A 25,713-nucleotide genomic window follows, 5' to 3' on the forward strand; every position below is an offset into this window, starting at 1 on the left:
GGATGGATGGATGGATGGATGGATTTAATATCTAAATTATTTTTCTTGATAAAACTCACAACAATAATAATAATTTAAAAAACTTAACCATGTACCGGATGGTAATCTGAAACCATCTGGCTATGCTAATGGCTTCTCCAGTAACAGGCCAGTCATGACTGGCAATAGTGTTACACTTACATAAGGAATGCCCTCAATATGAAAGGTTGAACAGTATTGTGTGCATGAAAGATTTACTGAAGGCCAACACATAATCCTCAACAACAAAGAAAAGTTTTTCCTCTCTCCAAGGGATGCAGGAATGAAGTGACATCATTCTTTTCTGTTTTTTTTTTTTTTGAGCCTTACTTTGGGAGCAGAGGGATATCAATGTGTCGTTCTGCAGTGGGAGAGGCCTATTAAGACTCCCTTTGACTTCTGCATGTGAGTTCTTGTAAAGCATGAAAGAACTTTGTTCTTGGTCTTACAGCCTTTCATAAAAGAACACAATTTCTCTGTTCTTGTGGAGTAAATGTCTGCCTCAAACATGCAAAGTTCCACAAGTTCAAACAGTTTGTTTCTGTACCCATCACTACTACTTTAAATACCTCGGGGTCAAAATAATACATTCTTAGATTTTGGAGATTGATACTCAAAAAAAAAGTCAAAATTGAATGTATATTATGCAAGTCTTACATTGTCACCTATATACTTTATTTTACCTTCATTTGGGTTAAATAACTTAAAAATGTTAGATAATGGACCATGATTAAAGCAGAACAGCAGTGAACAACACCTTGATGGTATAGGTTATTTTGGAAAAATAACCTATAATCTAAATCATTGGTTGTCAAACCAAGAACCCCCAGCAGATATGAATTGATGCATAATTGATGCAGATATCCTCTGTAAGATGGTCTTAGATTGGACTTAAATAGGTGTGAAACAGCCGACACCATAAAGGTTCAAAATATGTAAAAAAAACACCAGTCCTGCTTTCAGAAATGCAACAGCCGTACTGATTATCTTTTTATGCACTTTGTGTTAGTACCACAGTCTTTTTTTCTGTTTGTTCAGACAGAAAATAAGCAGAAAGAGAACAAATGTGAAAACACCTGTAAAGAGTCAGACTCTGCATCAAGGCCTAATAGTCTCTGTGAACGGGGAGCCCTCGCTACAGATACCCCACGCAGCGCCCCGCCTACGTTGAATTTCAGTGTCAGGGTGGGTTCGAAACATTTTGACTTTCTCACTTGGAATTTTGACTTCTTGGCAATTTTATTCCACCTAAAGCAACCAAACAGTGGAAAAGAAAGCTGCTTTTTCTCTTCTTTTTTTTTTTTCGTCTTTACTGTTTCACTGTGTAAAATGTCTGTCAGTGTAGCGACGCTTATTGATTTATTTAAGAAGGTGCGGTGCCACCTGGTTCTAAAGTCGTTAAAGTTTGTACCGCAACAAAAATCCCAGCGTCTGCTCCGTGCTGCAGCCTCGCGTCTTAATGTGCAAAGCCAGAAGCTGCTTCTCTTTCATTCGCTGTTGTTGATATAAATAGACAACTTGTGCCCCCACCACTTTAATCCTTATTGTCTAGAGACCAGGGTGGAAAAAAAGCAGGGAAAGAGAGAAGGGACTTGGGACATGGAAAAGGACAAACAAAAAAGACACGAAGATCCAAAGCTGCAGATGCACTAACATGCATGTGTTGTTACAGGTGCAAGGTATGGAGTGGAAAAAAAAAAGAAGAGGATTCAGGTTTTAACATCACCAAAAATAGAACTGCATGCTATTTGAGGAAGGAATGTTACATAAAAAGACAAAGCAAATGTTTCTATCCTTGTGTAGCCTCCTTAAAGATAGTTTATGAGTAGTGGACTCAACTTTAAATAAACAAAAATACAAAGTTAAAGTCAAAAAAGGATCTCAAGGCTCTCCCACACAGTTACCGGAATGGAACGGTATGAGGAACATAAATTCCCAAAGTCGCTGGTGGCAGAATTTCTTGTTTGTCAGATTCGGGGTAAAAACATTTTCTCCTAGCATGACTTGCACAGATAGTCCAGGATGTTTAACGTGAGCTTCTTGTAAATGGATAATATCTCGCAACTCTCAGCATTTTAGCGTAAATCCAGAGTTGCACTCCCAAGCTAAAAACCAATGTTAAGTCAGAGAGGGGCCAAGACCAAACAGGACATTTACTGCCTGAAAATAACTTCAGTCTTAAAAACATCATTAAGGTTTATGCAAAAACTACATTACAGTCATTTAAGCTATCGCCATCCTGGGCCTAGCCAATTTTTTTTACAGAGGAAGTGGAGGTCGGAGGTATTGCAACAACTTCCTTTGCAAAACATACACAAAGGACAGAAGAAGCATTGCCAGTTAGTGTAACTATGTAGCTGAAGGTCTGACAATCATTTAATAGCAGACAATTTAATCATTAAAACACAACATATTTAAATTAATTTATCAGAGTATTCTCAGCATGTGTTTCCTATAGGAAGTTTTTGGAGCACAGCCTCTAGCCTCCATTTTTCATGCAAATCTTCACTAACTTCTGTGCAAAAGTCGCCTGTGAATCTAGAAAAATGATTGTGCTTGCATAGATTGCTATGATGATTTTGAGACTGGGGCTTGTTTAGAAATCTACCTTGGTAACCAATACCTTCAGCCTCCAACCTCCATTTCCTGTGTAAGTAATCCTTTTCATCTGTGTAAATATTTTCCAAGTGTAAACGTGACAATGGCTTAAAGGTTAATAAAATTTGGGATTAAACAAAATCAATGATGATATGTACTCTAAGAAGCTTCATGTTATTCACAAAGCATGGAGAAACTATATGTTTGGTTCTAAAAAAAATGTAAATTCATGCATTGGACAATTCAAAGGAAAAAATGACTTTGAATACTTCAGGATTGTGAAGTGAGGCTCTAAGTTATTGCCAGTTAAAACTTTACGTGCAGCAAAAATGTTGGTGTCTTCATTTAAAAGACCAAAAGGGGCCATTAGACTGATTATCTTGCTTCCACTTCCTGTGTAAATTATTGTCGGCTTCCTAGTATCTTCACGATGGAATCGTGATGAAGTTTGAGAGGTTCTGAAAATATTGTTGACATTAACGGATCTAAAGTTCTTGAAATAAAAAAAAAAAAGTTGTTTCAAACCACAGAAGTCCGCTTTGGTCATAGCAACTTTCAGACAATTCATTAGCGTCTGTCTCCAGGAATAATACTAAAGTCTGACTAAAAAGAGCTATGCACAACAGGAAGGACGTTAACTGGTTTTAACCTGTTAAGAGAACCGCACTTTTAACGATTGCATCCCTTTTAACTGTGATTCTGCATCACCTGTTGCATTTATTGTAATTTAGTGGCACAAGATCATTTCTGACTTGCTTTTGGGAATAACACAGGGGCTCCTTTTAGAGAAGCTGATGATGTTGCTTTTGTTTAATTCTCCTGAACAACGGTCATTAATTTTATCAACATGCTGCTCTATCCAAGGTGAGCGGGCGGCATACTGAAAAAAAAAAAAAAAAAAAAAAAAAAAGAGCTTGTTACAAAGCAAGGTTTTTCCGTTCCTCTTTCAAGTGATGCATTGACCCTGGAGAAGTTTACACTGATAAAACTATACAGTTCACTCAGTCTCTCAGATAGAGTGCATGCCATGGGGAGCAGGTCATGGAAAAGTCTCGAGTTTGACTAAGTGCACTCTCTCTTTTACCCCATCTGTCAGTCCATCTCAGCCTCACTCACTCCGCCACCCTGTGCACTCGCGCAAACCACGTAGACATTACAGTGCATGTGTTCACCCTCAGATACGCTCAGACACACTGACCAGTCTGTGCACACGCATCACAGAAAGCTGAGGTAATTTGTTGCTTCACATCACCTCATAACTGAGTTTAAAAGAAACAAATGACACATGCGTGGATTTACAATGCTTTAAAAGGCTGTGCCGGAGGATTCAAGAAGCATAAAATAATGATATACCTAATGTGTTTGGATGTATTACTTACATAGGAATCTTCGGGGAGAAACTTGGTAAAAAAAAAAAAAAAAAAAAAAAAAACCTCCCTAAGTCATGGAAAAATGATTAGTGAGTACAAAAATAGTTAAAGGTTAGACATACCTTTCTAGAGGGTGTTTATTTCACTGATTTCAACATTTAAAAACATTCAGATGGCTTCAAATGTCAACCTTTAAAAAAAAACAACAAACAGTTGGAACTGTGCATAAACTGCAACTTATTTACTCTTTAAAAGTAACTTACTTAAACCAGTGAGGGACAAAAATGGGTTTTAATGGACTGTTCAGTGTGTTTTTGTGGACAGGTTTTGCTCAATTCCACCCCATATTAATAATTAAAAGCATGGTGTTTTGCTAAGTTAGTCAGATGAATAAGTGCTGGTGAGTTTTTTCCATTCTCATGCAGCCATGAGCATTTCTTGTGAATGACGATGTGACAACGATAAATGTTCCAGTGAGGTTTCTGTTTCATCTTATGCACAAGGATTGCTGTTTGAAACATTTGTCATGCTTTTGTATCTAGATAACAACATTTAAAGCTAATCTACTGGTACAATTAATTACATTTCAAATACACAGTTACTATGAGGACCGGGTGCTGCATACATATTTTGCCTGTTGTCTCATCCCTTTTCAGACATCCATTTAAAGCTATGTGTTGCTGATCGGACAGTTGATAAAAATACAACAATCACACTCACTGCCAACATATAAAAAACTACTCATAATAATTTTGCTCCATATACTGCCTGTAGTTGTCAGGAATTATGTGCCGAAATTGCAACAACTGATTGCATTTAAGACGAGTCATTAAAAGAATACTCACATGTAGGATTAACTAGCATTTCTGGCACTGACAACAAATATTTATATTTGCTTTGATGTAATTAGGTTATAGTCCTGTGTTGCATTGAGGATGAATTAAATTAATTTAGTTGGTAAGGAAATATTGATATGTGTAATATTTCAAAATAAAAAAATACATATCTTCTATATATAATTCACAAGTAAGTACTTACATGTTAAAAATGTTTAATAAAAAATATACAACTAATTTATTAGAAAGATCATGATATGTTGAAAGGCAATATAATTGCTTATTTAATTTTAATTGAAATTGATTTACTGCATATTTATATCTTGTAGCAATGCCTTAAACTACATTGCTCAAAGTAAGTGGGCGTGACTAACTGCCATAGATAAGGTGATTTTTTAGTGGGGTTGCTTTCAAATAAATTACCTCATGATAAACTGTAGCACAAGGAATTAGAAATAATTTTGAAAACACTGAACAAAACACTTAAAAATGGCACACTATAAAAATAAGATATGGGTTTATATTTGTTTCGTTACTTAATTTAAAGTATTGCATATAAAAGTATATATTTTGCAAATTATTTATTTTTTAGATCATGGCCCTGATTACGCTGGACTTTGACATAGTACTTTGCACCAACAGCGCCCCCCGTTGATGGCCATGTGTCAGGACAGGTGAGAGGTAACAAGTTGAGAGGTCATCGTCTATTGATTAAGATTGCAGAAATTTCGATGCGGTTTTTGCTCCAGTCACAGAGGCTCTAACGATGCCTCACCTCAGCAGTACGAACAGCGGATGCATCAGGGAAACCTGACCGGGAGTGAAACTGCGCTCAGTAACGCTGCTTCGGGTTAGATTTGTATGCTAGCAGCTGTTAGCAACGTGCTAGCTTTTACTATGTCGCAACTAAGTTCTTGCAGCTAATTTGGGTCTGACGTGACTGGCACATCTGAATTTAAACTACGGCTGTGTATGGAAAAAAACACAAAAGGTGGGTGTAATTATATTCAACAATACGTCGTAAAAACCAAGCTGTAGCTGCAGTATTATGAACCTCGGCAAACTATAGTTTCTCTTTCGTTTGGTTTGCTAAGTTAGCATATTAGCCTAGTTTGGCATCATCTGAACAGCAGTAAAGCATTTCTAACTTTAATTAAACCCAAACGTCACGCGTCTGTAACATAAGCTGACAATTTGTATATTTTGTTAGATTTTTCTTACAAGTTTCCTGACATAGACGTATGTCTATGACATACAGGCATAAACTATGCCTGTGTGTCATTAATTGCGCTGTAATTTACCCAGAATGTAATTACTGACTTGGGTGTGCTCTATGATGAAATACCATGTGGTGTTGTTCCATCTCAAAAGTTCAGGTGCAATTTAAGCTAACCCGCAGTTTCGTCCATGGCTCAGCCCCACCCATGGATTGTGGAAAATGTTAGTGTATTGGAAAATAAATACTCGTGATAACACAATTATGATATTGTCTAAACAGTGCTAATCTGTGCATCTGCTGTTTCATAATGAAAGGGAGAGAGATACAATAAAGACAGATGGAAGATCAGAGATGGCTCTTGTTTTTTACCCTACTTTGGCTTCTTACTCAACAACAGTGGCCACACTATGACCTGCAGCTGTTTTCACACATTCAAAATGCAACTTTATTTCACAACTCTTGTCCTAGACTAGTTTTACGCACGCAGAAGTAGTCTGGTAGTAAAACTTTAAGAACCTCATTCGACATAAGATCATGCTCAACAGGGAATTCAGTTGACTTTTTTTTTTCTTTAAGATTAATTGGCTATTTCAGAAGATCTTAAAACACCAGCTTCAAGAAGATGGGTCAGTGCTTTAAAAAATAGAACAGAAAAATAAAGACTTTTTCATATTTGACCGATTGGCACAGAGTGACTTAGTATGAGTCTATTCAATAGAATACAGTCTGTAACATAGGGCTGGACAATAAATCAACAATTATTTATTGAATTCTGCTAGAAAATGCATCTAATAGAATGTTTAATAATTTCTTTGGACTCTGATCCAGAACCACAAAGCATTCTGGGGATGTAGATGGAGGAAAGACTGGACCTCTCACCTTGAGCTGAGCAAGGTTGGTGGCATCAACCAACTCACTCTCTCTTTGGTTACCTAGCAACAGTCTGTTTGGTAACACATGTAGCTGCAATTTCAGGTTTTGCCAACGTGCCTCATAATCACTTAAACGTAAAATAATGAGGTAAAGGGAGGAAGTGACGGCAAGAGCTTGAGAGAAACTGTTGTTAACAAAGGAGAGAGAATATTTCAGCTATTTAAAACAAAAAGCTAGATCGACTGATATGAACCCTAGTATTGTGATATTTTTCAGCTATATTGCCCAGCCCCACTATCAACATAAACATACAGTGCCTTAATGGAGTTTCTCCGCTTACAGATTTATTCAGTTTTGCCTTTACACTTAAATTCAAGCAAATCTCAAAATCAGACAAACGTAACCTGATTAAAACGCATGCAGTTTTAAGTCATGAGTTTGTTTACTATGGGGAAAAAAAGGCTCGTCCAAAGAGACAAAAACAAACTCAAGTCTTATATGAAAGAATATTCCCCTCTAAGCCAAACAACTGTTTGTGCCACCCTTTTGCCTTAAGCATTGCCTGCGAGTCCTTTACTTTACCACTGAGGAATTTTGCTCTTAATTCAGCCATGTTGATTGGTTTTTGAGCGTAAACAGTACGTTTAAGATCACGACACGGCTCCTTCACATGCTCTTTTTCTGAAATGACATCACTTTCATGGCACTGTAATTGTATGCACACCTTCCAGAAAGTCCTGCTTTTGTCTTGTCAGTCTACAAGAATATTTTCTGAAATGTCTTGGGAATCATCAGAATGTTGTCTAGCAAATGTGAGAGGTGCCTTAGTGTTCTTTTTGCTCCGCAGTGGTTTATGCCTGGGAACTGTCCCACGGAGGCCATTTTCATAACCACAGTTTCGTTCTTTTTAAATTAAGACTACAGACCTTGACAGAACTGATGAGGGTTAATGAGGGTCATTCTTAACAGAAAGCGAAGCTTTACTTAGCATTGTGAAGAAAATAGAAAAGTCGTCAGAACAAGCCAGCCTGCGCTCTGCTGCTAAACTTAAGAGCTTATTAATAGACTTCACCACCAGGAAATCATAAATGCCGTCACTAACGCTAACAGTGGCCTCTGTCCACAAAGCACGATGCGAAACTGTCCTGTGCATTTCCTGTAAAACCTTGAAAAAAAAAAAAAGTCTGTTTAGCTGTTTATGAGTAATTTTCTACCAATTTTCTTGCCTTTTTTCATTTTATTTAGAAAGATTCTGGTGGAAATTATTTAAAAAAGTACTTCCTCAAATGAATATTGACTTGATCAGTGTTCTGTGGAAAACTAGATTTTTCCACTGCTTGCCTCTTCACAAGAAATTCAACAGCCCACTCAGGTGTGTTTCTCATCAGCAGAGGTTTTGTGACATGTTCCCAGTAAATTTTTAACAGGGGGACCTTTTTTTTTTTTTTTTTTTTTACAAGTTGCGTAAAATAAAGGCTTCTTTTGAAATCATCAATTAGATAAACTTATTAGTTTGCATGTTGTTGGAAACACAGTAAGACCATTGTGTACTCTCGTGTCGATGATGCAAATCGGAAGTAGTTTTAGATGGTAGATAGATGCACAGATGAGGCTTGTGCAGGCTGCCTATTTCTGGTTTTCTTAAAATAGTGACCTGCAGGAATCTTGATTTCCTTTCCGAGGATTACAAGTCAAATAAATTTTATTTGTGTATTCAGTTAAGCAGGTAAATGTAACAAATATTGACCGTAAAATGGGGAGAAGTGGACTGCAGACGATGAACGGATTCCAAGATTATAACAAACTCATATTTATGTGCACTAAAAATGTGGGAGTTTTCAGTTTTGATGCATTTCATGAACAGGGAAGGAACGTCCTCAGATTGCTCCACGTCAGTGAATGATTCAGGTAGAGCATATTTAATTGACCTTAATAGTATGGGGTGCACTTAGATTTTCTGCACCACTTACTTCATTCATGTGCCTTTTTTCCATCTCACACAAACGAACGAACCACTTGAAGCTCATTGTTTAGCCGAGACAAGGTTGAACTTTTGACTCGGCTCTGCTGGGATGTCTGAATTTAGCCTAAATGTAGGAATGCTGCATCTCTGCCAGAATATCCAGACTTGGACACTGAAGAGTATGTTGGGAGTTTTGTGCGGCTGTATTTGGGCAAGTGTTCTCAGGATTATTTCTATGGTGATTCAAATACATTTGTAGCCAACAAAAAATGGATGAGACTTGCAAAGCGCTCGAGTGTTTCTAGCCTCGGTTTATGAAAACAAAGGTTTCCGTGGATGCGTTACGTAAATGGTTACTTCCCTGGTGTTTGTGTGTTTTGGATTTCATAATCCTGTTGACTTTTCATATCCCTGGCTCCAGGTGTATCATTCCTAATGCTGTACAAGACTTGCATTTCTTCCAGCGGACACCCAAAGGTGTGTTTTTTTTTTTTGTTGTTGTTTTTGTTTTTTTTGCATTTGCTGAGAATGAAACTGTAGCGGTTGTGCTGAGCGAGGCTGTTATCCTCTCTTGTCACACCTCACATTTTCCATCATTAAGCCGAGTAGCCCTTAAACCCTTATTGCCGGCATAATCATACACACAAACATGCTTGCATTACTTAAATGTACCTTGAGCCACTGTGGTTGCTGCCATGAGAACTGCTGCGTCATGCTCCCAGAGAGGGTGTCAACAAGGGCAAGATAATGAGCGAGTGCTTTAAACCCAAGAGGTTATGCAATTATGAGAGTAATTGAGGTGGAAAGGTGTGAGCTGCAGGTTATAGAGGAGAGGGAAACACCTGGTGGGTGATACAGCTCCCAATAGCACCAGTATTGACTCGATGCGTCAGCATGGGGCTTGATTCGGTTCAGCTTCTCATGGTGTAATATGCAAAACATGATTCCATTGGTTTTTATTTAAGCTGCCGCAACAGCAAATTGATTCTCTTAACTTTCATATCCAGGCTTTGATATTGCCGAATATAAAATTAGCGCATCTTACTTTTCGTAAGCAGTGTTTTGGTTTTGTAATGTTTTTGTCTGCTGCGTATTACACAACCAATGTAAAAATCGTTTCTCAAAGCCATATTTGTGCAGCACATGCTGTTTCTCGGCTCGTTCGTCAGTTTAAAGAAACTTCCTCCTCCTAGTGGTTTAGAAGAAAATAAAGTAGAGTTGCTATAATTTGACATGCCTTTGATTCAGGGATTGTGGAAGTAAAGTAGGTTTTAATTTACTAACAGCAGTTTTAGGCCTTAAATTCACTCGAGTTTTCCATACTTGCACTACAAAACGACAAACCCCACGATTCAAGGCAACAGTCGGGTGTGTTGGGAGGAATTTGTCACTGGATCTCCAGCCCTTCCTGTTAACTTCCGGCAAGTTTACTGTATGTTAAAGATATTAAAATCAAAACAATAACGTCGTGTTGGTCTAGGAAATAAAGAGCACTTTTAACACGGTTTGACTTAAAGACTAGGATTTAAAATGTCGGGTTGTCAAAAATACATTGTGAACTTAGGTTAGATTGGTGTGTCCGCTCTGGTCAAAGCAGGAAAACACTAATTTAGGCAAAAAAAAAATAAAAAAATAAAATGGCCATATCTGATATTTTAAGTCTAAGTCATGGTCAAAAAAGTCTTGAAACATAAAAACATATTTAAAGTTCAAATATTTCAGTTGAAATCTTTTTGATGAGTCGGAAATGCATCCTTTCTAAAACAAAAAAAAACCCTCCCTCTTTTTTTTTTTTTTTTTTTTTAGAAGTCGATGTTAACTGTACCAAACTTTTAGGTACAGTTTGTTTAAAAGTTTTCACAGACCACAGAGATAAGGTCGTTATAAATCAGCGTAGACCTTCACTTATCAAAGGGAAAACTTCACGTTTGCAACATTCGCAGCAGAAGCTGTTGTCCCTCTGATGTCATTGAAACGATACGGGATGCTCAGTCATCAGATACGTACTGGACAATTGAAGGTCCCTAGTTTTGGTTTTAAATTCCTGAAGCATGACAGCTCAGCTTTCTTTCCACAGGGATCCAGTGGCGTTCGCGGCGCCTCCACCGACTAAAACGCACATGACGAACACACAGAATGCTGATGTGGTTTCAATCAGAATACTTCAGGAGCAATAAACGCGTTGCTTTCTATTTTCCTCTCAAGCGAACCACGTGAAGCTAGTTTGCTAATGCATTGTTTTACCGGAATAAGGTTCAACCAAACTTGATTTTGTGACTGTTAGACTCCCAATTTATCACCCATCGTCAAAAGAGGTCCACTATTTACATTCCACGCTTGGAATGTCTGGTCTGTATTTTCCACTGTTTGTGGGAAAATATGTCCGATCTCCAGCACCGCATCCAGTTGTTATTGTAGATGAAAGTGTCAATAATCATGTTTGTTTCATGTTGCAAATGTTCCAAGTGAAGAATAAATCACATGAACTGTCAAAAGTTTGGACGTGCCGTCCGTGTATCTTGGAAGAAGTAGACTTTTCCATTTAGCCGTCTCTTTAGTGACGGTGTCCTTTTCGTTTTGTCTTGTCTGTTACAGATGGCTGTGTCAGTGCGAGGCCTCTTCTTCATTATGGCACTATTTTTAGGTAGTTTCTTTGGAAGTATCGTCATGCTGGGTCCAGTCCTGCCGCTCATGCTGCTTTCTCCGGCTTGGTACCGCTGGCTTACGGATCGAATCGTTGCTACCTGGCTCACCCTCCCTGTGGTATGTACCTAAGCTTGAGATACCGACAGTTTGTATTCCATCAACCTCATGTAAAAACAAACCCTCTTGGATTCGTTTTTAAAGACAAAGCGAGTAGAACAAAGCACTGTTGAGTCTTGATAAAGTGAGAAAAGCGACTAAAAGCGAATTATTTTTCCCTCTTGCTGCTCCTCTTTCCATCTGCCCTTTTCTTTTGCTCACACTCTCTCTCTCTCTCTTCTCGGTAGTCTTTGTTGGAGTTGGTGTTTGGGGTGAAGGTGGTGATCACAGGGGACGGCTTCATTCCTGGAGAGCGCAGCGTGATCATCATGAACCACCGCACCCGTCTTGACTGGATGTTCCTCTGGTGTTGTCTGCTCAGGTACAGCTACCTTCGCCTGGAAAAGATCTGCCTCAAGGCTGCTCTCAAGGTCTTGCCCGGCTTCGGTGTGTATGCACTGGGTCCCCGGCCCTTCTCCACACACACTCGCGTACACAAACACTCTTTGGCACACTTATGCAACATGGCTTCTCCTTCACATGGCATTTCCGATAAATATAATTGCATAACTGCTTACAGTACAACATTAAGAGCTGGAGCCATCCATTGTTTCTTCAAAAAAAATTTAAAAGCACAGAATTTTTTTTTTTTTCTTTTTGTAATATTTAAGTTTGCATGTAGCAGTTGTTTCCTCAATTTATCATCAAATCATGAAGTAAGCATTATATAATACAAATACGGAGTACTGCAAAACTTTGACATGGAAGGTTTTTGATGGCCTAAAATAATTTTATGCAAAATTGATGAGGTGGACCTGACTTCAGGGAAATGATGAGACTGGTTCACCTTCCCGCATGACGGCTCCTGCAATGCAACCAGAGTTTTTTAGATCAAAGCATTTTTATGCTTCAGAATGTCCCAGTCAAAGTCCACAGCTAAATCCAGGACTTACAAATTCATCTTTAGATCATGCAACCTTTCTGATTTAATCTTCTTTACTTTAGTGTGTAGATGCGCAGAGACGGGTCTTAATTTTTATTCCACTTCATATTCAAACGTTTCTTTGTGTCGATACTAACATGATAAACTATAAGTGTCTTCTGAAAGGTACTTTTAATTACAAATGAACGATGATTCAAGAAATTTTCACAGTGTTATATGTTTAACAAGGCAAATAAAGCATAGTGTTACTCCTGAAACCACACTATATATATATATTTGGAGGTCTATCTAAAGGTAAAGTTACATCCAATAAGCGGTTTTTCAAGCAGATGTTTCAGATCATAAAAGCTTCAAGAGACTTTAGTTATACAAACTGGATTTCCAAATGTCGTGTGTTAAGTTTTAAGCACCAGGTGTTGGAAAGAAATGCAGATCTGTTAAAAATTAGCAACTTATCGGTTATGTGTGGAAAAAACTTTGTGTGCTTTACAGGTTGGGCAATGCAGGTGGCCTGTTTTGTTTTCATTCAGCGTCGCTGGGAGATGGACAAGGCACATTTGGAAAACATGCTGGACTACTTCTGTGACATCAGAGAGCCCCTGCAGCTGTTATTGTTCCCAGAGGGGACAGACCTCACAGGTGAGATGTAAACAGTGCAAGTTTTTTTTTTTCTTTTTCTTTTTTTTTTGTAGGATGGCTTGCCTCCGTCGGAGTCGTCAGCCTCTGCATGAATGTTCAAAACATGCCACCGGCACCACGAGACGTGATTTGGGCCCCGACGCTGTTACGCAAGGACAATTTCGAGGTGTAAAACCGTCCCTAAATCCCTCGACGTGTCCTCGACGGTGTCATTACAACGAGAGGGTTCTGATCTCTCAGTCCAGGCAGGATTTGACTTTTTGCTTAAAGCCCCTCGACATCACAGCTAAACTAATCAAAGCCCCGAGTCGCTGTCCTTTACGGCAGCTAAACTTCTTCACGGCTCACGTTATGAAGGAGTTCTGTCCGGTTACCTCCTGAGCTTTACGTATTGTTTTACACTTGTCTCACTGCGTGTGTGTGTGGGTGTGTGTGTGTGTGTGTTCCTGTGCAGATTTGAGTTTAAGCCTCTTAAATCTAAAGGCTTAATTTGACACATTAAACCAGAGTCTGAAGGAGTTCTGTTCTTATATCTTAAGCAGAAGTTAAATACTCCTTTAATTCTTCATTCCAGAGGTTTACATTCAGGATATGTTTAGGAATAAAATGTCTATATGACTCCATGTGCCACCTGTGGGACTTGTGATTTTTAATCCAAAACACCCGTACGACCCCAGACTTTAATGTACTTCAGGTGATTTCATGTGATATGCCTCAAAGTGCATAAACGAAAAGTGGAAAGAACATGACGCATTGGGATTTTTTTTTTTTTTTTTTTTCCTGTCATGTTCTCTATTAAACCACTGAGGCTTACACAGAACAGCTGTATTTATGCTGGGATTGAATTAGTCCCAGGCGGACTCTGTTTAACAAACAGTGGACAGCTGAAGGCGAGTAGCTGCATTTACTGGCCTACATGCCAAGCTGTGGAGGAATGTTAACTCGACACACTGTACCCAGTGTGAAATGTGGCGGTGGCAGCATCATGGTGTGGGGATAATTTTCTCCATCGGGGTGACGATACCAAGAATAAAGCCAGAGCTATAATAGAAATGTATAGATGGAAGCAAATTTATGGTGAGAATGGTTCAGTTGTAGTAAACTGAACCATTCAGTTCAGTTTACTACAACTGCATGCCACTTTAACTGTGGCATGCAGTTAAAGTGTGACTTTAACTGCATGCCACACTTCAGGTTTTCAGTTTCACTGTTACGCACCACTTCATGTTGGTCTTATCATATGACATCTTGTGAAAATGGCATTAAGGCTTCTGGTTGTAATGTGACAGAAAAGTAAAAAAGGGGAAGATGTAAATTTTCTAATAACTGATTATGCTTTGATTCACCATGATGCTCATTTTAACTTCAAATCAATGAGTTTCAAAATAAATATGTAAACGTTAATGTATCTTTTAACCAGCGAAACTTAAATGTCCAACGAAGCACCTTTTGGAGATTGTTTGTTTTCATTTTTTCCATTTTGTGTGTTCCCTGCAGAGAACACGAAAGCAAGGAGCGACGCGTTCGCTGCGCAGAACAACCTTCCAAAAATGGAGTATGTGCTTCATCCCCGCTCCACCGGATTCACCTTCATCGTGGACAAACTGAGAAAAGGTCAGGATGGTCTGCTTGCTTTCGAGATTACGCAACGTCCATATTCAACATGATGACAGTGCGCTTGCGGTCGGCCTGTGGCCAGGTGACAGACGCGTGCGTTTTTAGCTGATTAATATTTGTTACAGTAAAAGCAAACAGGCCACAAAGCCTGTGACCGCCACGGAAATCTTCCATCAGCAAACCGATGATGACTGTACTTATTCCAGTGACGCTTCTAGAGTGGAGCTCGTACCTGTTATTATTTTAAGTCCCAGACTTGTGCTCCGTCCCACTGCCAGCCATCATAGCTCCCCTGAGATTCTCACGTTTCTGCATCAGCTAATTCTGGAAGCATTCCCCCCCCCACAACCTCTCCTCCCCTATAGGGAGGTCTTTAATACCACATCTGGCCCTTCTGTCTCACCCCCCCATTCGCACTGTTTGCTGATGATGGCACTAACTCTCCTAGCAGGTGTTGTGATATCATATGACTTAGCTAATTCTCCGCCTCTTGTCTTTGCTCAGCAGGCTGATGACGGGCGCGCGCTGTCTTCGTCCAGCTCTACTGTTCCCCTCCCGTCTCTATTTTTACCTAAGCTGTGCGGGACCAGGCGCTGCCAGGTGTCCCCTCATGCATCTGATCTTTAATTTAGCCTTCCCACCTTATTATAAGGGGCACTGCAGATATGTAGTGATGTAGAGGTCGCTGTGGCTTTAAATCGGCTAATGGGCTAATAAATCTTTATTTTAATTGAACAGGGTGGATGTGTGAAAACGCAGAGGGTTAGATTATGTATTACTAACCTTTATCAGATTTAAAAAAATAAAAATAAAAAATCATTACCACACATTCCGTCGGGTGTTTTTTTTTTTTTTTTTTTTTTTTTTTTTTTTTTTTTCTTTTTTTTATGTGTCCTGTCCAGCAGTGTGGCACTCAGAACGGTTGTCAGAGAGTCAAGGTGAGAACCGAGAGATTTACTTTCACAAGCAAAGCATTGGCCTTGAAAACTTTATTTGAAATTGCTTTGAGTTCATTTTAAATGTAATAGATGGGGGGGAAAAATGGGTAAAGGTGGGGAAGAGTTTTAAAAGGAAGTAAGTAGGTAGGTAGCAGTAGTGGAGGTAAAGAAGCATAGCGAGAGCACAAGTCAACTCCCTTGAAGTCTGCAGAAAGAGAAAACACAAAACCGCGAAACCAAAATAAACATATGTAATAATAACAGTTGTAGCATCATTGGAAAGTACATGGTAACACAAGATGTATTTAGTGGCAACTGCAGTCCAAATGAGAGTGTGCCTGACAAACACCTGGATCTAAACTTCTGTTGCTTCGTGTATTAAAGAGCCAAAATGATGGAAGTTTTTAGTTTTAGTGCATTTAATTAATGGGAAAACATTCAGATTTGTCAGTATTTGGTTGGTCGATTTTAAGAGAAAAAGATGCATCTCTGCCTCGCTGATTAATTTATCATAGACGGAAATAAATCTCCTGTCTCGCCATATCAACGTCTGGATCGGTAAATTTGCCCCCATTTGATTATCTCTTCCTCCTTTCTGCAGGAGACAATCTGGACGCCGTCCACGACATCACCGTGGCATACCCCAAGAACATCCCGCAGACAGAGCGTCACCTCGTCTTAGGAGAATTCCCTCGTGAGATCCACTTTCACGTCCGGCGCTATCCGGTTTCTTTGCTGCCGTCCTCGTCTACAGAGTTGGAGTCTTGGTGTCGAGAGCGCTGGGCGGAGAAGGAGAGCCGCCTGCGCGACTTCTACTCGGGCCAGCCGCGGGGCTTCGACAGGGACGGCGTCGCGCGAGTGCCGCCTTGCAAGTCGGAGCTGCGGGTGGGTCTGATCAAAGCGGCCTCGCTGGTGTACTGGAGCGGCTTCATCGCTTTCTGCTTCGCTGGCCTGTGGCTCTGGCCTTCCTTCCGGCTCTACGTCCTGGTTATGACTGTGGTGTTCACCGTCCAGCAGAAGCTCGCTGGAGGGCTGGAGCTGATTGAGATGGCTTGCCATCGATACTGGAAGGAAAAAGTGCAGGAGAGAAAGATCCAGTAGAGAGGGAGACACTGTTTTAATTGGGAGTTGAGGGGGGGGGAAGAAGTTTTCACCAACAACCAGCCGAAGGTGTTTCAAGCTGATCAGTGAGCTGATCTGAATCCCTTTGAGGAACAGAAGCTTTTCTGCCTCAGAGAGTAATAAGTGCATCTTCAGATTGCATGTCCGGCTACAGTGGAGAGATTACGATGCTGGCAAAGAATAAAAAGAGGAATGTTGAGTGTATCTATCCTTGCTGGGTTCAAGGGATTCATCATGTGTGATGTTCCACTTGACCTTCGTGCAGTCAGGGTGAGAAGAAAGTACAGTCTGTTATTTTAAGAGTTTGAACCTCTAAATGATTTCAAATTTAGCGAATTATTTAGAGGTTCCAGTTTTTTTTTTTTTTTTCTTCATGGCAAACCCGGGAATTTAGATAGGTTGCACTTTCTTTTTACCACGACTGTATATACCTCTCTGCACAATCCTTCTTAATTAAGTTGCCCTTTGTGTTTTACCGGTTTTATGTTGTCTGTGTTTAAAACTTGGTTGTTTAGGGTGTCTGTGTGGAAATCTGTCATGAAACGGTTGGTGTTTCTTATATCGCCATGCCTGCGAAACCCATTTTATTGTTATGCTATGTCGCCATTGGTTTTACATAATGAATGGGAGCAGAGCCATATTATTGTCCACCTGTATTTGTGTATGTATAATGACTTGACTTTGACCATCATTCAAAAAAAAAAAAAGCACTTGGTGGTTGAACTTTTTATTAGCTGTGCATCAAGGAAATAAATAGTTCCCAGAGATTTATTATAAAGTATATGTTTAGAATTGGGTATGCAGTGCCATGCAGGGTCTTGATCCCCCTTGAAGCTTTCCACATTTTTTTTCCACATTAAGACCTCAATGTTTTTTATTAGGATTTTATGTGAAAGACTAACATGCATCCCAGTAGAGCACCAGGACTGCTGAAGTCCTTGGTACTCCTGTAGTTGTGAGTATACTCTGCGACATTTTGTTTTCCTCTTCCTTCCTGAGTGCACAGCAGGTCGTGGTCCGCGGGCCTCTCGGCTCCTTTACCAATTAACACTCTCCCTGCCTGGCCCGGTTTACATGGACAGCGGGGCCCGTGCAGTTGTGCCACGCTCTTTCAATTTAAAGATGATCAGTGGAACATTACGCCATGAAATGTTTACAGCTCAGGATATGGATTTATTTCCTACCCTGTCGGCTTTCCGTGTTGGTCCCCGAGGTCCTGTTTCTTCAGTAATGTTTTCTAAAATATATTCGGAGGCCCTCGCGTAGCAGCTGGATTGAATCCAAGCTATTGGTTGCACTGGATTTGATTTCCAGGTGTCAGAGTAAATGAGGCTGAAAAAGTTCCAGTAAGAAACTTTTTTTTTTTTTGTTTGTTTTTTTTAGATATTACTTTCCATGTGTATGTGCCACTTCATGTTGGTCCGTCATATAAAATCCCAACATATTACATTGTAGAACAGTACGAGGGATATTGAATGCTCTGCAAGGCACTGTAATTACCCTATTATAATAGTTTTTGCTCCCTCAAGAGAACTTTCTCTCATTATCATTGAAGCCCTAATTACTCAAGTTGATTTTGCACAGAAAAACCAAAGGTGAGAAACGGATGAACGATGTGGAGAACAAAACAAAACAAAAAAAAACAAATAACCAAACAGAACGTAGTCTTTCTCGTCAGGGAGGATCAGCTTTGTCGACCGCAGACCAAGCTGAAGCTCGCTTGTGTTCTTACAAAATCAACAGTCGTACATGCGAGCGGCTGCAAAAGCGTAGGAGTTTTTGAGTTTTTAAGCCCTCTTCCTGGGAATGAAACGATGCCTTGTTCAGGCAGGTTCTGGGGAAGGAGGAATGTCCTGTTGAGGCAACATTACCCCTCGATCTGCAGAGCGGTCCAGAGTAACCAGACTTGGAGTGGAAAAACGGCCCTGAGGTCAGCCTAATCCAAAAAAGCCCTGTAATGCCCACCTCTGCATGTGTCCCTCTCCCCTGGACTGGCATCGATGCGCCTGCTAAACTCAATTAGCAAGTGACAGCTGAGAAAGCTGCTGTATTTATGCCAAAAAAGGACTGAAACTAAAACCAGTTTGGAGCAGTGCTTCGGCCGCACTTCCCTTGTCTCAAACCTCATTGATTCTGTAATAAAGGAGTAACTGTCTCCTTAGGTAGCCGTATATAGTAACTTCTGTACTGTGTGTATCCACCACACAACCACACAAGTGTCTTTTTTTTTTTTTTTTTAATCTGGGGGTCCTTTTACTTAAACACTAAAAACGGTTGATACCTATCACTGTGATGCAGCTGTGTTTGCAGTTTTATTATCCATGAGTAAAGGTTTATATGGTCCTATATATATATTTTTTTTAGTTTATAACTCCTGAGCCAGCCTCAATCTCCAAACATTCTCTGTTATGTTTGTTTTACAATTACTTGCAGATGCTGGACTTCTTAGGAGTCACCGTCCTCAGGTAAACAGTGTGGACACCATGAAAAGGCAGTCTCTTAAATGTATCTCAATAAATCTCTATCACCTCATTAAAAGCCTCCTGTGTTTGTTTTGTGTCCTGTTGAGTACATAAACTTGAGTTTAACTGATGCATCTCGCTAAAATGGAGCATTTGAGAAGAGGAAATTCAGTTCCGACGGCGTTTATTCAAGTGTTTATTTTTTAGGGTTATGGCTCACAGCCAACGAAAACCACAAATTCTGTTTCTCCAAAAACAAATAACTGCAGGCTCACTGAAACACCACCGGCTGCTGAAACTTCACAACCTTTCCCAAAGACCGGGAGTATCTAAATTATTATGACCTCAACTGAAGAACGATATAAAACTGGCCTTTCTGCACAAGCAGATGGACACTTCCAGGATTTCCACTTACAAATTACAATTAAAATCAGAAAATGGGGAAATGTTGTCTTTGGCAAACTATTACTCTTTTATTAATGTTGGCCTTTCAACTTTTACTCTAAAACAGATTTGGCTAAACATGGCAAACAATTTAAAAGACATAGTGACCAGTATCTAAAATAAAAAATTCTAAACTAAAATAGAAAAACATCCATCCAAAAAAATCAGAAAACTACTATAAGCATACCTATTAATATTTAAAACATAAGAGGATCCATATTGATTCATGAATCCCATCAGAAATGTTACTTTTTGTCATAAAAATGCTGCATTTTTAGCTTATTGTAGAGAAAATTAGCATAATAAAGAACATGCATTACAGTTATTTGCTCTTATCTTAATGACTTTTGCACTTCCATAGGAAACACATAATGTATTTCTATGTAAAAACAACAAAAAAGAAAGACTACACTGTGCAACCTTCCAGTGCTTCCTTCTCCTTTATTCTTGGTAAGATGCTTGACCATTTTTTCTGATTGAGGAGAGCAGACAACACCTTTAGGATCTCCTTAAACCTTTTTAATGCACACCGTTTTTGTTCCTTACCATTAAACACCTGTGCCTATGGACACCCAATTTATTTTTTCAGCAATGACCTTTAGCCGCTAATACTGACCCTCCTTATGGAGGGTTTATGTGATTCTGAAGGTCATAACATTTTTGCGAGATCTCTTTTCCTTTTTTTTTTTTTTTTTTTCTGGGGGGGGGGAGCTAAAATTTTGGCTTCTCAGTGGTTATGAGCAAAAATCTTCTAAATTAACAGCAACAAACACCTAGGTATGTACATCTATGTAAATTTACATATTACATAACATTTTGTTAAAGATGTCCCTATCCTTGTCTCTGCAAAACCACAGCTATCTATCTTTCGATAGACTTTATATACAAAATCTAGTGGCCTTTATCTCCGTCACACAGTAGTTTCCATTATTCTTATGTTTGGAGACATTGATGACATTTTGATCAGCTGCAGGCTACACCCCCTTCCCTCCCGCCCCCCGGAGCCCTTTCAATCCCAAATGCACTGTAAAAAGCTTCTACGTCGCAGCGAATGACTCAACAAGACCTTGAACGTTCACATCACATTACACAACACCGGGGACCACTGTTTGCCTTGTCTGCTTTACACACACACACACACACACACACACACACACACACACACACACACACAGTCATGCATCTACCATAGACAACCAAAAAGGTCAGGAGCTTTGAAGGTGAAGTGCAGTCACCATAGTAACTCGTGTTGACTCCCTCCGTCTCCCGGCAACGGGATGTAGGATGATGTCAATGGAAAGCATGCTATTTTCTACTGGTGACAGAATGATGTCACTCCTTTTGTGTACGCGAGGAGAGAGAGAGAAAGAGAGAGAGAGAGAGAGAAAGAGAGAGAGAGAGAGAGAGAGAGGTGGAAAAAGAAGTTTATTCTGTAATCTGCGGGGCGGAGGCGTGTCGGTAGCATTCCATAAAAACAATGAAGAAACAAAGGCTAAATAAATTCAGAACACGCTGAATCATGAGCCAATTCCTTGTTCCCCTCCTCCCTATAGTTCTTCTCCAGCTTCTGGGGATAAGTTCATATTTCTTCTGAAAGGTGGAGAGAACTGATGATGCACAGACTCCCCTCATTCTGCGTCACTACTTTTATATTTTAAACATACATTACAAAGTTATTATAGAGGGTAATGGTGAGATTAACCTTTAATGAATACGTCGCAGAATTCCTTTCGCTATACTTTCAGGGTAATTAAAAAAAAAAGTCTCAATCTGAGCTTCGTCGGTCCGATGATATGCAGACAAACAGGCTGGACGAGGAGCATTTTTCTTTTATCTCAACAGATGACTTTCTCTGCAAACACCTCTGGACACAACTACAAAACCTACGAGTGAAACTATGACACTGGAGAGCGCACCTCTTTTTGCCTCCAGTCATAAATGGCATTAAACTGAGTCAGAAGTCTACCCGTGCTCTGAATCCATGAATGCTCCCAGTTTCTGAATGATGGAAATAACAAACAAATAAATAAATAAAAACTTTTGTGCTACACATGTAGACACCTGCAAACAAGAATCTTAATATTTGTGTGCGCAAAGTTTAAGTCCTGGATGCTCAGTGTGAGAAGCCACTGCAGAAAAGGAGACCTGTTGTTCCCCCTCCAAGTCTCTCCCCCTCTCTTCCTCTCTCAGTAGCATCACAGCTTTATATAACTTTACGGCAATACTGCAATATTAGTGGGTGGATTGAGGAGTAAATCATCTTTTCCCATTTATAAACCAAAAGTAGTCAAAGCTTCTTTTTTGTACGGTGACGATTTTTCACACTGAGCGCTGCAAGGTTTGGATTAACTTGGTTTTTACCTTCTGCTTCAAAAAAAAAAAAAAAAGAAGAAGCAGTATCTCCTTTCTTAAGCTCTGAATATTATTTACTTGATTCTGAATCATTCCTGAGAATATTCTTTTATCTCTTCCAGAGAGACATCAACAGCGTGTGTTTGAGGAGTGCAGTGAAACACGTCAGACTTTGCCAAGCGGATTAACGTCAGAGGCAGCCGCATCAGCAGCATTTCCAGCAGAGAACGTCTTGAAGGTTTTTCCCTCAGTAGTCTGCTGCCCCCTACAGGCCTACATGGTACCTGCAGTCCCATTTTCTTCCGCGTAAACACTAATCAGTCATGCAAGGAAAACGCCCCTCTTATCAATTAGTAATTGAAGCGTTTTTTATGAATAAAATAGTAGGACGCAAACTCAACAAGACCACAAATTTATTTAGAAATCACATTAGAGAAAATATGATCATAGCCACAGCAAAAATAATAATAATAATAAAAAAACAACAACAATCTTTCAATTCAAGAAAAATATTGTCACAAAAGCAGATACAATACAAAGCAGATAAATCAATTTGTCTGTGAATAAAATGCAAAAACTGAACAACAGAATACTATACATTATTACTATTACTACTCTGCATGCAGAAATAATCCATTGTGTGACCAACAAAACTTTTAAGGATCTATCTATTGAAGGTTTGGCCATTTTGGTAACAACTTACATACATTCATAAAAACAGAGTCAGTCACAAGTTTACACAAGCCCATGAATATTTACTTAGGGCATTAAATGGTGCCGTCTGTATATCAGGGTGGAATGACCATACAACTTCAATGATTATTTTAATTAACACAACTTACTCTTGATTTTCTCTCGAAACTATACATACATCACCATCCACTTTTGGTTCAATGTCATTTAGTAAGTTGCACCCAAATCACATGCCTCTGGCACAATTTCAGCTAATAACTGATCAATCTTTGTATTAGAATTGGCTGATTTTATTTCAACTGGCTGGTTTCTCGGCATACGCCTGACTTTTTAGCATCATCCACACGTTCTCAAAAGTTTCGAGGCCTGGGTCACATATGAGAAGTTTAACTTTGCATTATTAATTACTAACCCAGTTTTAATGGGATCACTGTCCAAGTTTCAGCCTGTTGGCTTCTGGTGAAGTTGCAGATGTTGAAGCGAGTCACTGTCTTCATAGTTCTTTGTGACTGGTCGCCATGATGATGGTAAACAAAGAGAAGAGTGAAAAGTCCTAGCATTATTCAGTGATACCACAATTTCATGTTTTCATTATATCTGTGAACTTTTGCAGCCAATTTCCTTCCAGGTTATGTTCCAACAAGACCCCAAACGCACATGCAGCCTGGAATGGATAAAGCAGGTCACTATCAAGGTTCTGAAAACGAGAAACGAGTTGTCCTCAACTCTCTGAATTTAAAAGCTTAAACTTGCTCAATCATTTTCAGGTCAGTGGCTCCAAAACGTGGCTTTGTGTTGGAACTCTCGAAAGGAATTTAACCAAATAGTGAATGGGGAAGTTGTGTGGGAAGAGTATGTATATATATCTGAGCCTAAATGTATAGTTCTGAACCTTTGTAAATCAGAAAAAAAATAGCAATAATTTCAAACTCGTGCACCAAATGGTTGTCAAAATCTACTGGCTAAATACGTCCAAACTTATGACATTCATGACGATGATGAAGAGCATTATGTAAACTTCTAACCAGCACTGTATCAAACTGCACCCCAAAACAGTCTAACATTAACATCACATGTCATAAAAAAAAAGTTGTTTTTTTTCTCTCCATACAATTTGATTATAAAAACAGAGTCCAAAAATAAGGGCTAAGTACCCCATTAAAGCTCGGCTGGCTTTTGGTTTTTATAAAACAAGTCATCTGATGACAAAATATGCCCCAAGCTGTAGGTTATATAAAGAGTGGGTCATCATGCTGAGGGCAGCATCGGCAGAGAGCTCGTGTTTAAAACGGCAAACCCTAATATTCTGCGTTTAGCTCGGAGTCGCAGCTACTTTCAGGTAGCACTCATCATCTTCTAAACAAGAAGGATGTCACAGTGACACTTTGCTCTTCTCACGGCACACAGGCAGGCCCAGCATCCACGGTAACAACTACAACGGTACCACTTTCACATCATGAGCAGAAGCTGTAGGTCGCGTCAATCAAACCGTATGTACACTATCGAAGCAGGAGCTGAATCACTGTTGAGCACAAAGAATATTAAAATATGACATCATTCTGTGCGGTCCTCACTGTATCGCTGGTAATGAGAACGGAGATTTTTTTAAACGCCACTACGTCCGTTAAACCAGAAGCTAAGAAGAAAAAAAGAATGTAACCGACGGAGAATAAACAGCCATGCTGGTGTCTTCAATGCATTCGGTGTGAAGAAGTGATGGTCCCACAACACAACACAACACGGGAGCACAAATATCACAAAAATTAGAAGTAGAGGCTCATTTTACGACGCTCTGCAAGGAGAATCAGCTCTCTCTGAATTCCATAAACAGAAACAGCTCAACCACGTCCATGTTTCCTCCGTAAACTCAGTTAGCGTCAAAGTGTGTCGGATGTAAACTCAGTGATCATGCTTATGCGGGTGAGTGAAGGGACACCTCGTTACAGCTGCGGTGAGGGACTTTGGGAATATTTTTGGGGGGGCGAGGGATGCCTATCCAGCACACGATTTATTTATTTATCATTTTAAAAAAATTGAAAGAGGTCAAAGGTTAGGGAAGGAGAGGGAAGCTGAAGTCAAAACCTCACAGGTCCCCCCCCCATACCCCCACCCCAAGTGTGCAGGTGATGATGTGCATCGTGGAGGGAAGGCAGAAGCGGAGCGGGAGGGCGCGAGCGGGTCCGGGAACTCAGGAGTTGTCCGAGGGGACGTGCTCCTCGAAGCCTTCGCTCTCCCTCACCAGCGCCCTCTCCAGGATGACGCGGCCCTCTTTGTACCGCTGGCTGTCCTCGGTGGCAAACTCGTAGATCCAGCCCAGCTTGCTGTTGCAGTTCTTGCAGCTGACGTCCCGCACCATGTGCCTGCCGGTGAGCATCACTCTGTCCTGCACTTCGCTGTACTGGAGGTTCACCACCTGCGGAGGGGACAGAGGAGCCAAGCATTGCGGTTCTGTTGAGATGTTTACAAATACTCTCCGTTGGCATTGATATCAGGTTATAGTTACAACCTACAATCGAAAAATTGGGGTAGAAGTGAATTCCTGTCCAAGCTGTCCATCTTGCTGATTTTAGGTTAACATGAATTGTATTGTAAGGTTAATATTTGATTGTATTTCTCTATGCTCATTAGTCCATCTTCTATTTAAAACACAGACACCACTGGCAGCAAATGATCCCACATTATGACGCTGAAAATGTCATGTTTGAGAATTAGTTCTGTTTTTAGGTTTTGGTTTGGGGGATTGCATTCCCTCCTCCAAACATTCTCCAAACATTTGTCTTTGTCTGACAAAAAAAAAAAAAAAAAAAAAAAAAAAAAAAAAAAAAAAAAAAATTTTTTTTCCTGGTTTCCCCTCTGGCGGGTGGTGGTGGGTTTTTTAAAAATA

At 39.8% G+C, this 25,713-nt stretch overlaps 2 protein-coding genes across 6 annotated transcripts in view; one reads left to right on the forward strand and one right to left on the reverse strand.

The window, feature by feature from the left end:
- Window positions 1-5,470: 5,470 nt before the first annotated feature.
- lclat1 (lysocardiolipin acyltransferase 1) lies at window positions 5,471-19,410 on the forward strand. Of its 3 annotated transcripts, XM_015060329.1 has the most exons (7): window positions 5,471-5,813; window positions 11,473-11,640; window positions 11,868-12,066; window positions 13,055-13,201; window positions 14,699-14,815; window positions 16,358-16,641; window positions 19,312-19,410. In XM_015060329.1, exons 2-7 carry the CDS (start codon window positions 11,473-11,475, stop codon window positions 19,345-19,347), a joined length of 951 nt encoding a protein of 316 aa, XP_014915815.1. In that variant the 5' UTR covers window positions 5,471-5,813; the 3' UTR covers window positions 19,348-19,410. The 3 variants fall into 3 exon arrangements, with proteins under 3 accessions (XP_014915815.1, XP_014915814.1, XP_014915816.1); XM_015060328.1 differs by having other exon boundaries at window positions 16,358-19,410; XM_015060330.1 differs by lacking the exons at window positions 5,471-5,813; window positions 11,473-11,640 and having other exon boundaries at window positions 11,915-12,001; window positions 16,358-19,410.
- A 5,389-nt stretch (window positions 19,411-24,799) lies between these two features.
- The window catches only part of LOC106964676 (protein yippee-like 5), a 6,294-nt gene continuing 5,380 nt past the window's right edge, over window positions 24,800-25,713 (reverse strand). For all 3 annotated transcript variants that reach the window (XM_015060332.1, XM_015060331.1, XM_015060333.1), the window contains one exon: window positions 24,800-25,242. In XM_015060332.1, the coding sequence (XP_014915818.1) occupies window positions 25,018-25,242 (225 nt within the window). In that variant the 3' untranslated portion in view covers window positions 24,800-25,017. The remainder of the gene's footprint in view (window positions 25,243-25,713) is intronic.

The sequence above is a fragment of the Poecilia latipinna genome, unplaced genomic scaffold (assembly GCF_001443285.1).
Source record: "Poecilia latipinna isolate Pla-1442-1.1 unplaced genomic scaffold, P_latipinna-1.0 Scaffold1700, whole genome shotgun sequence".
In the NCBI taxonomy this organism is placed as follows: domain Eukaryota; kingdom Metazoa; phylum Chordata; class Actinopteri; order Cyprinodontiformes; family Poeciliidae; genus Poecilia; species Poecilia latipinna.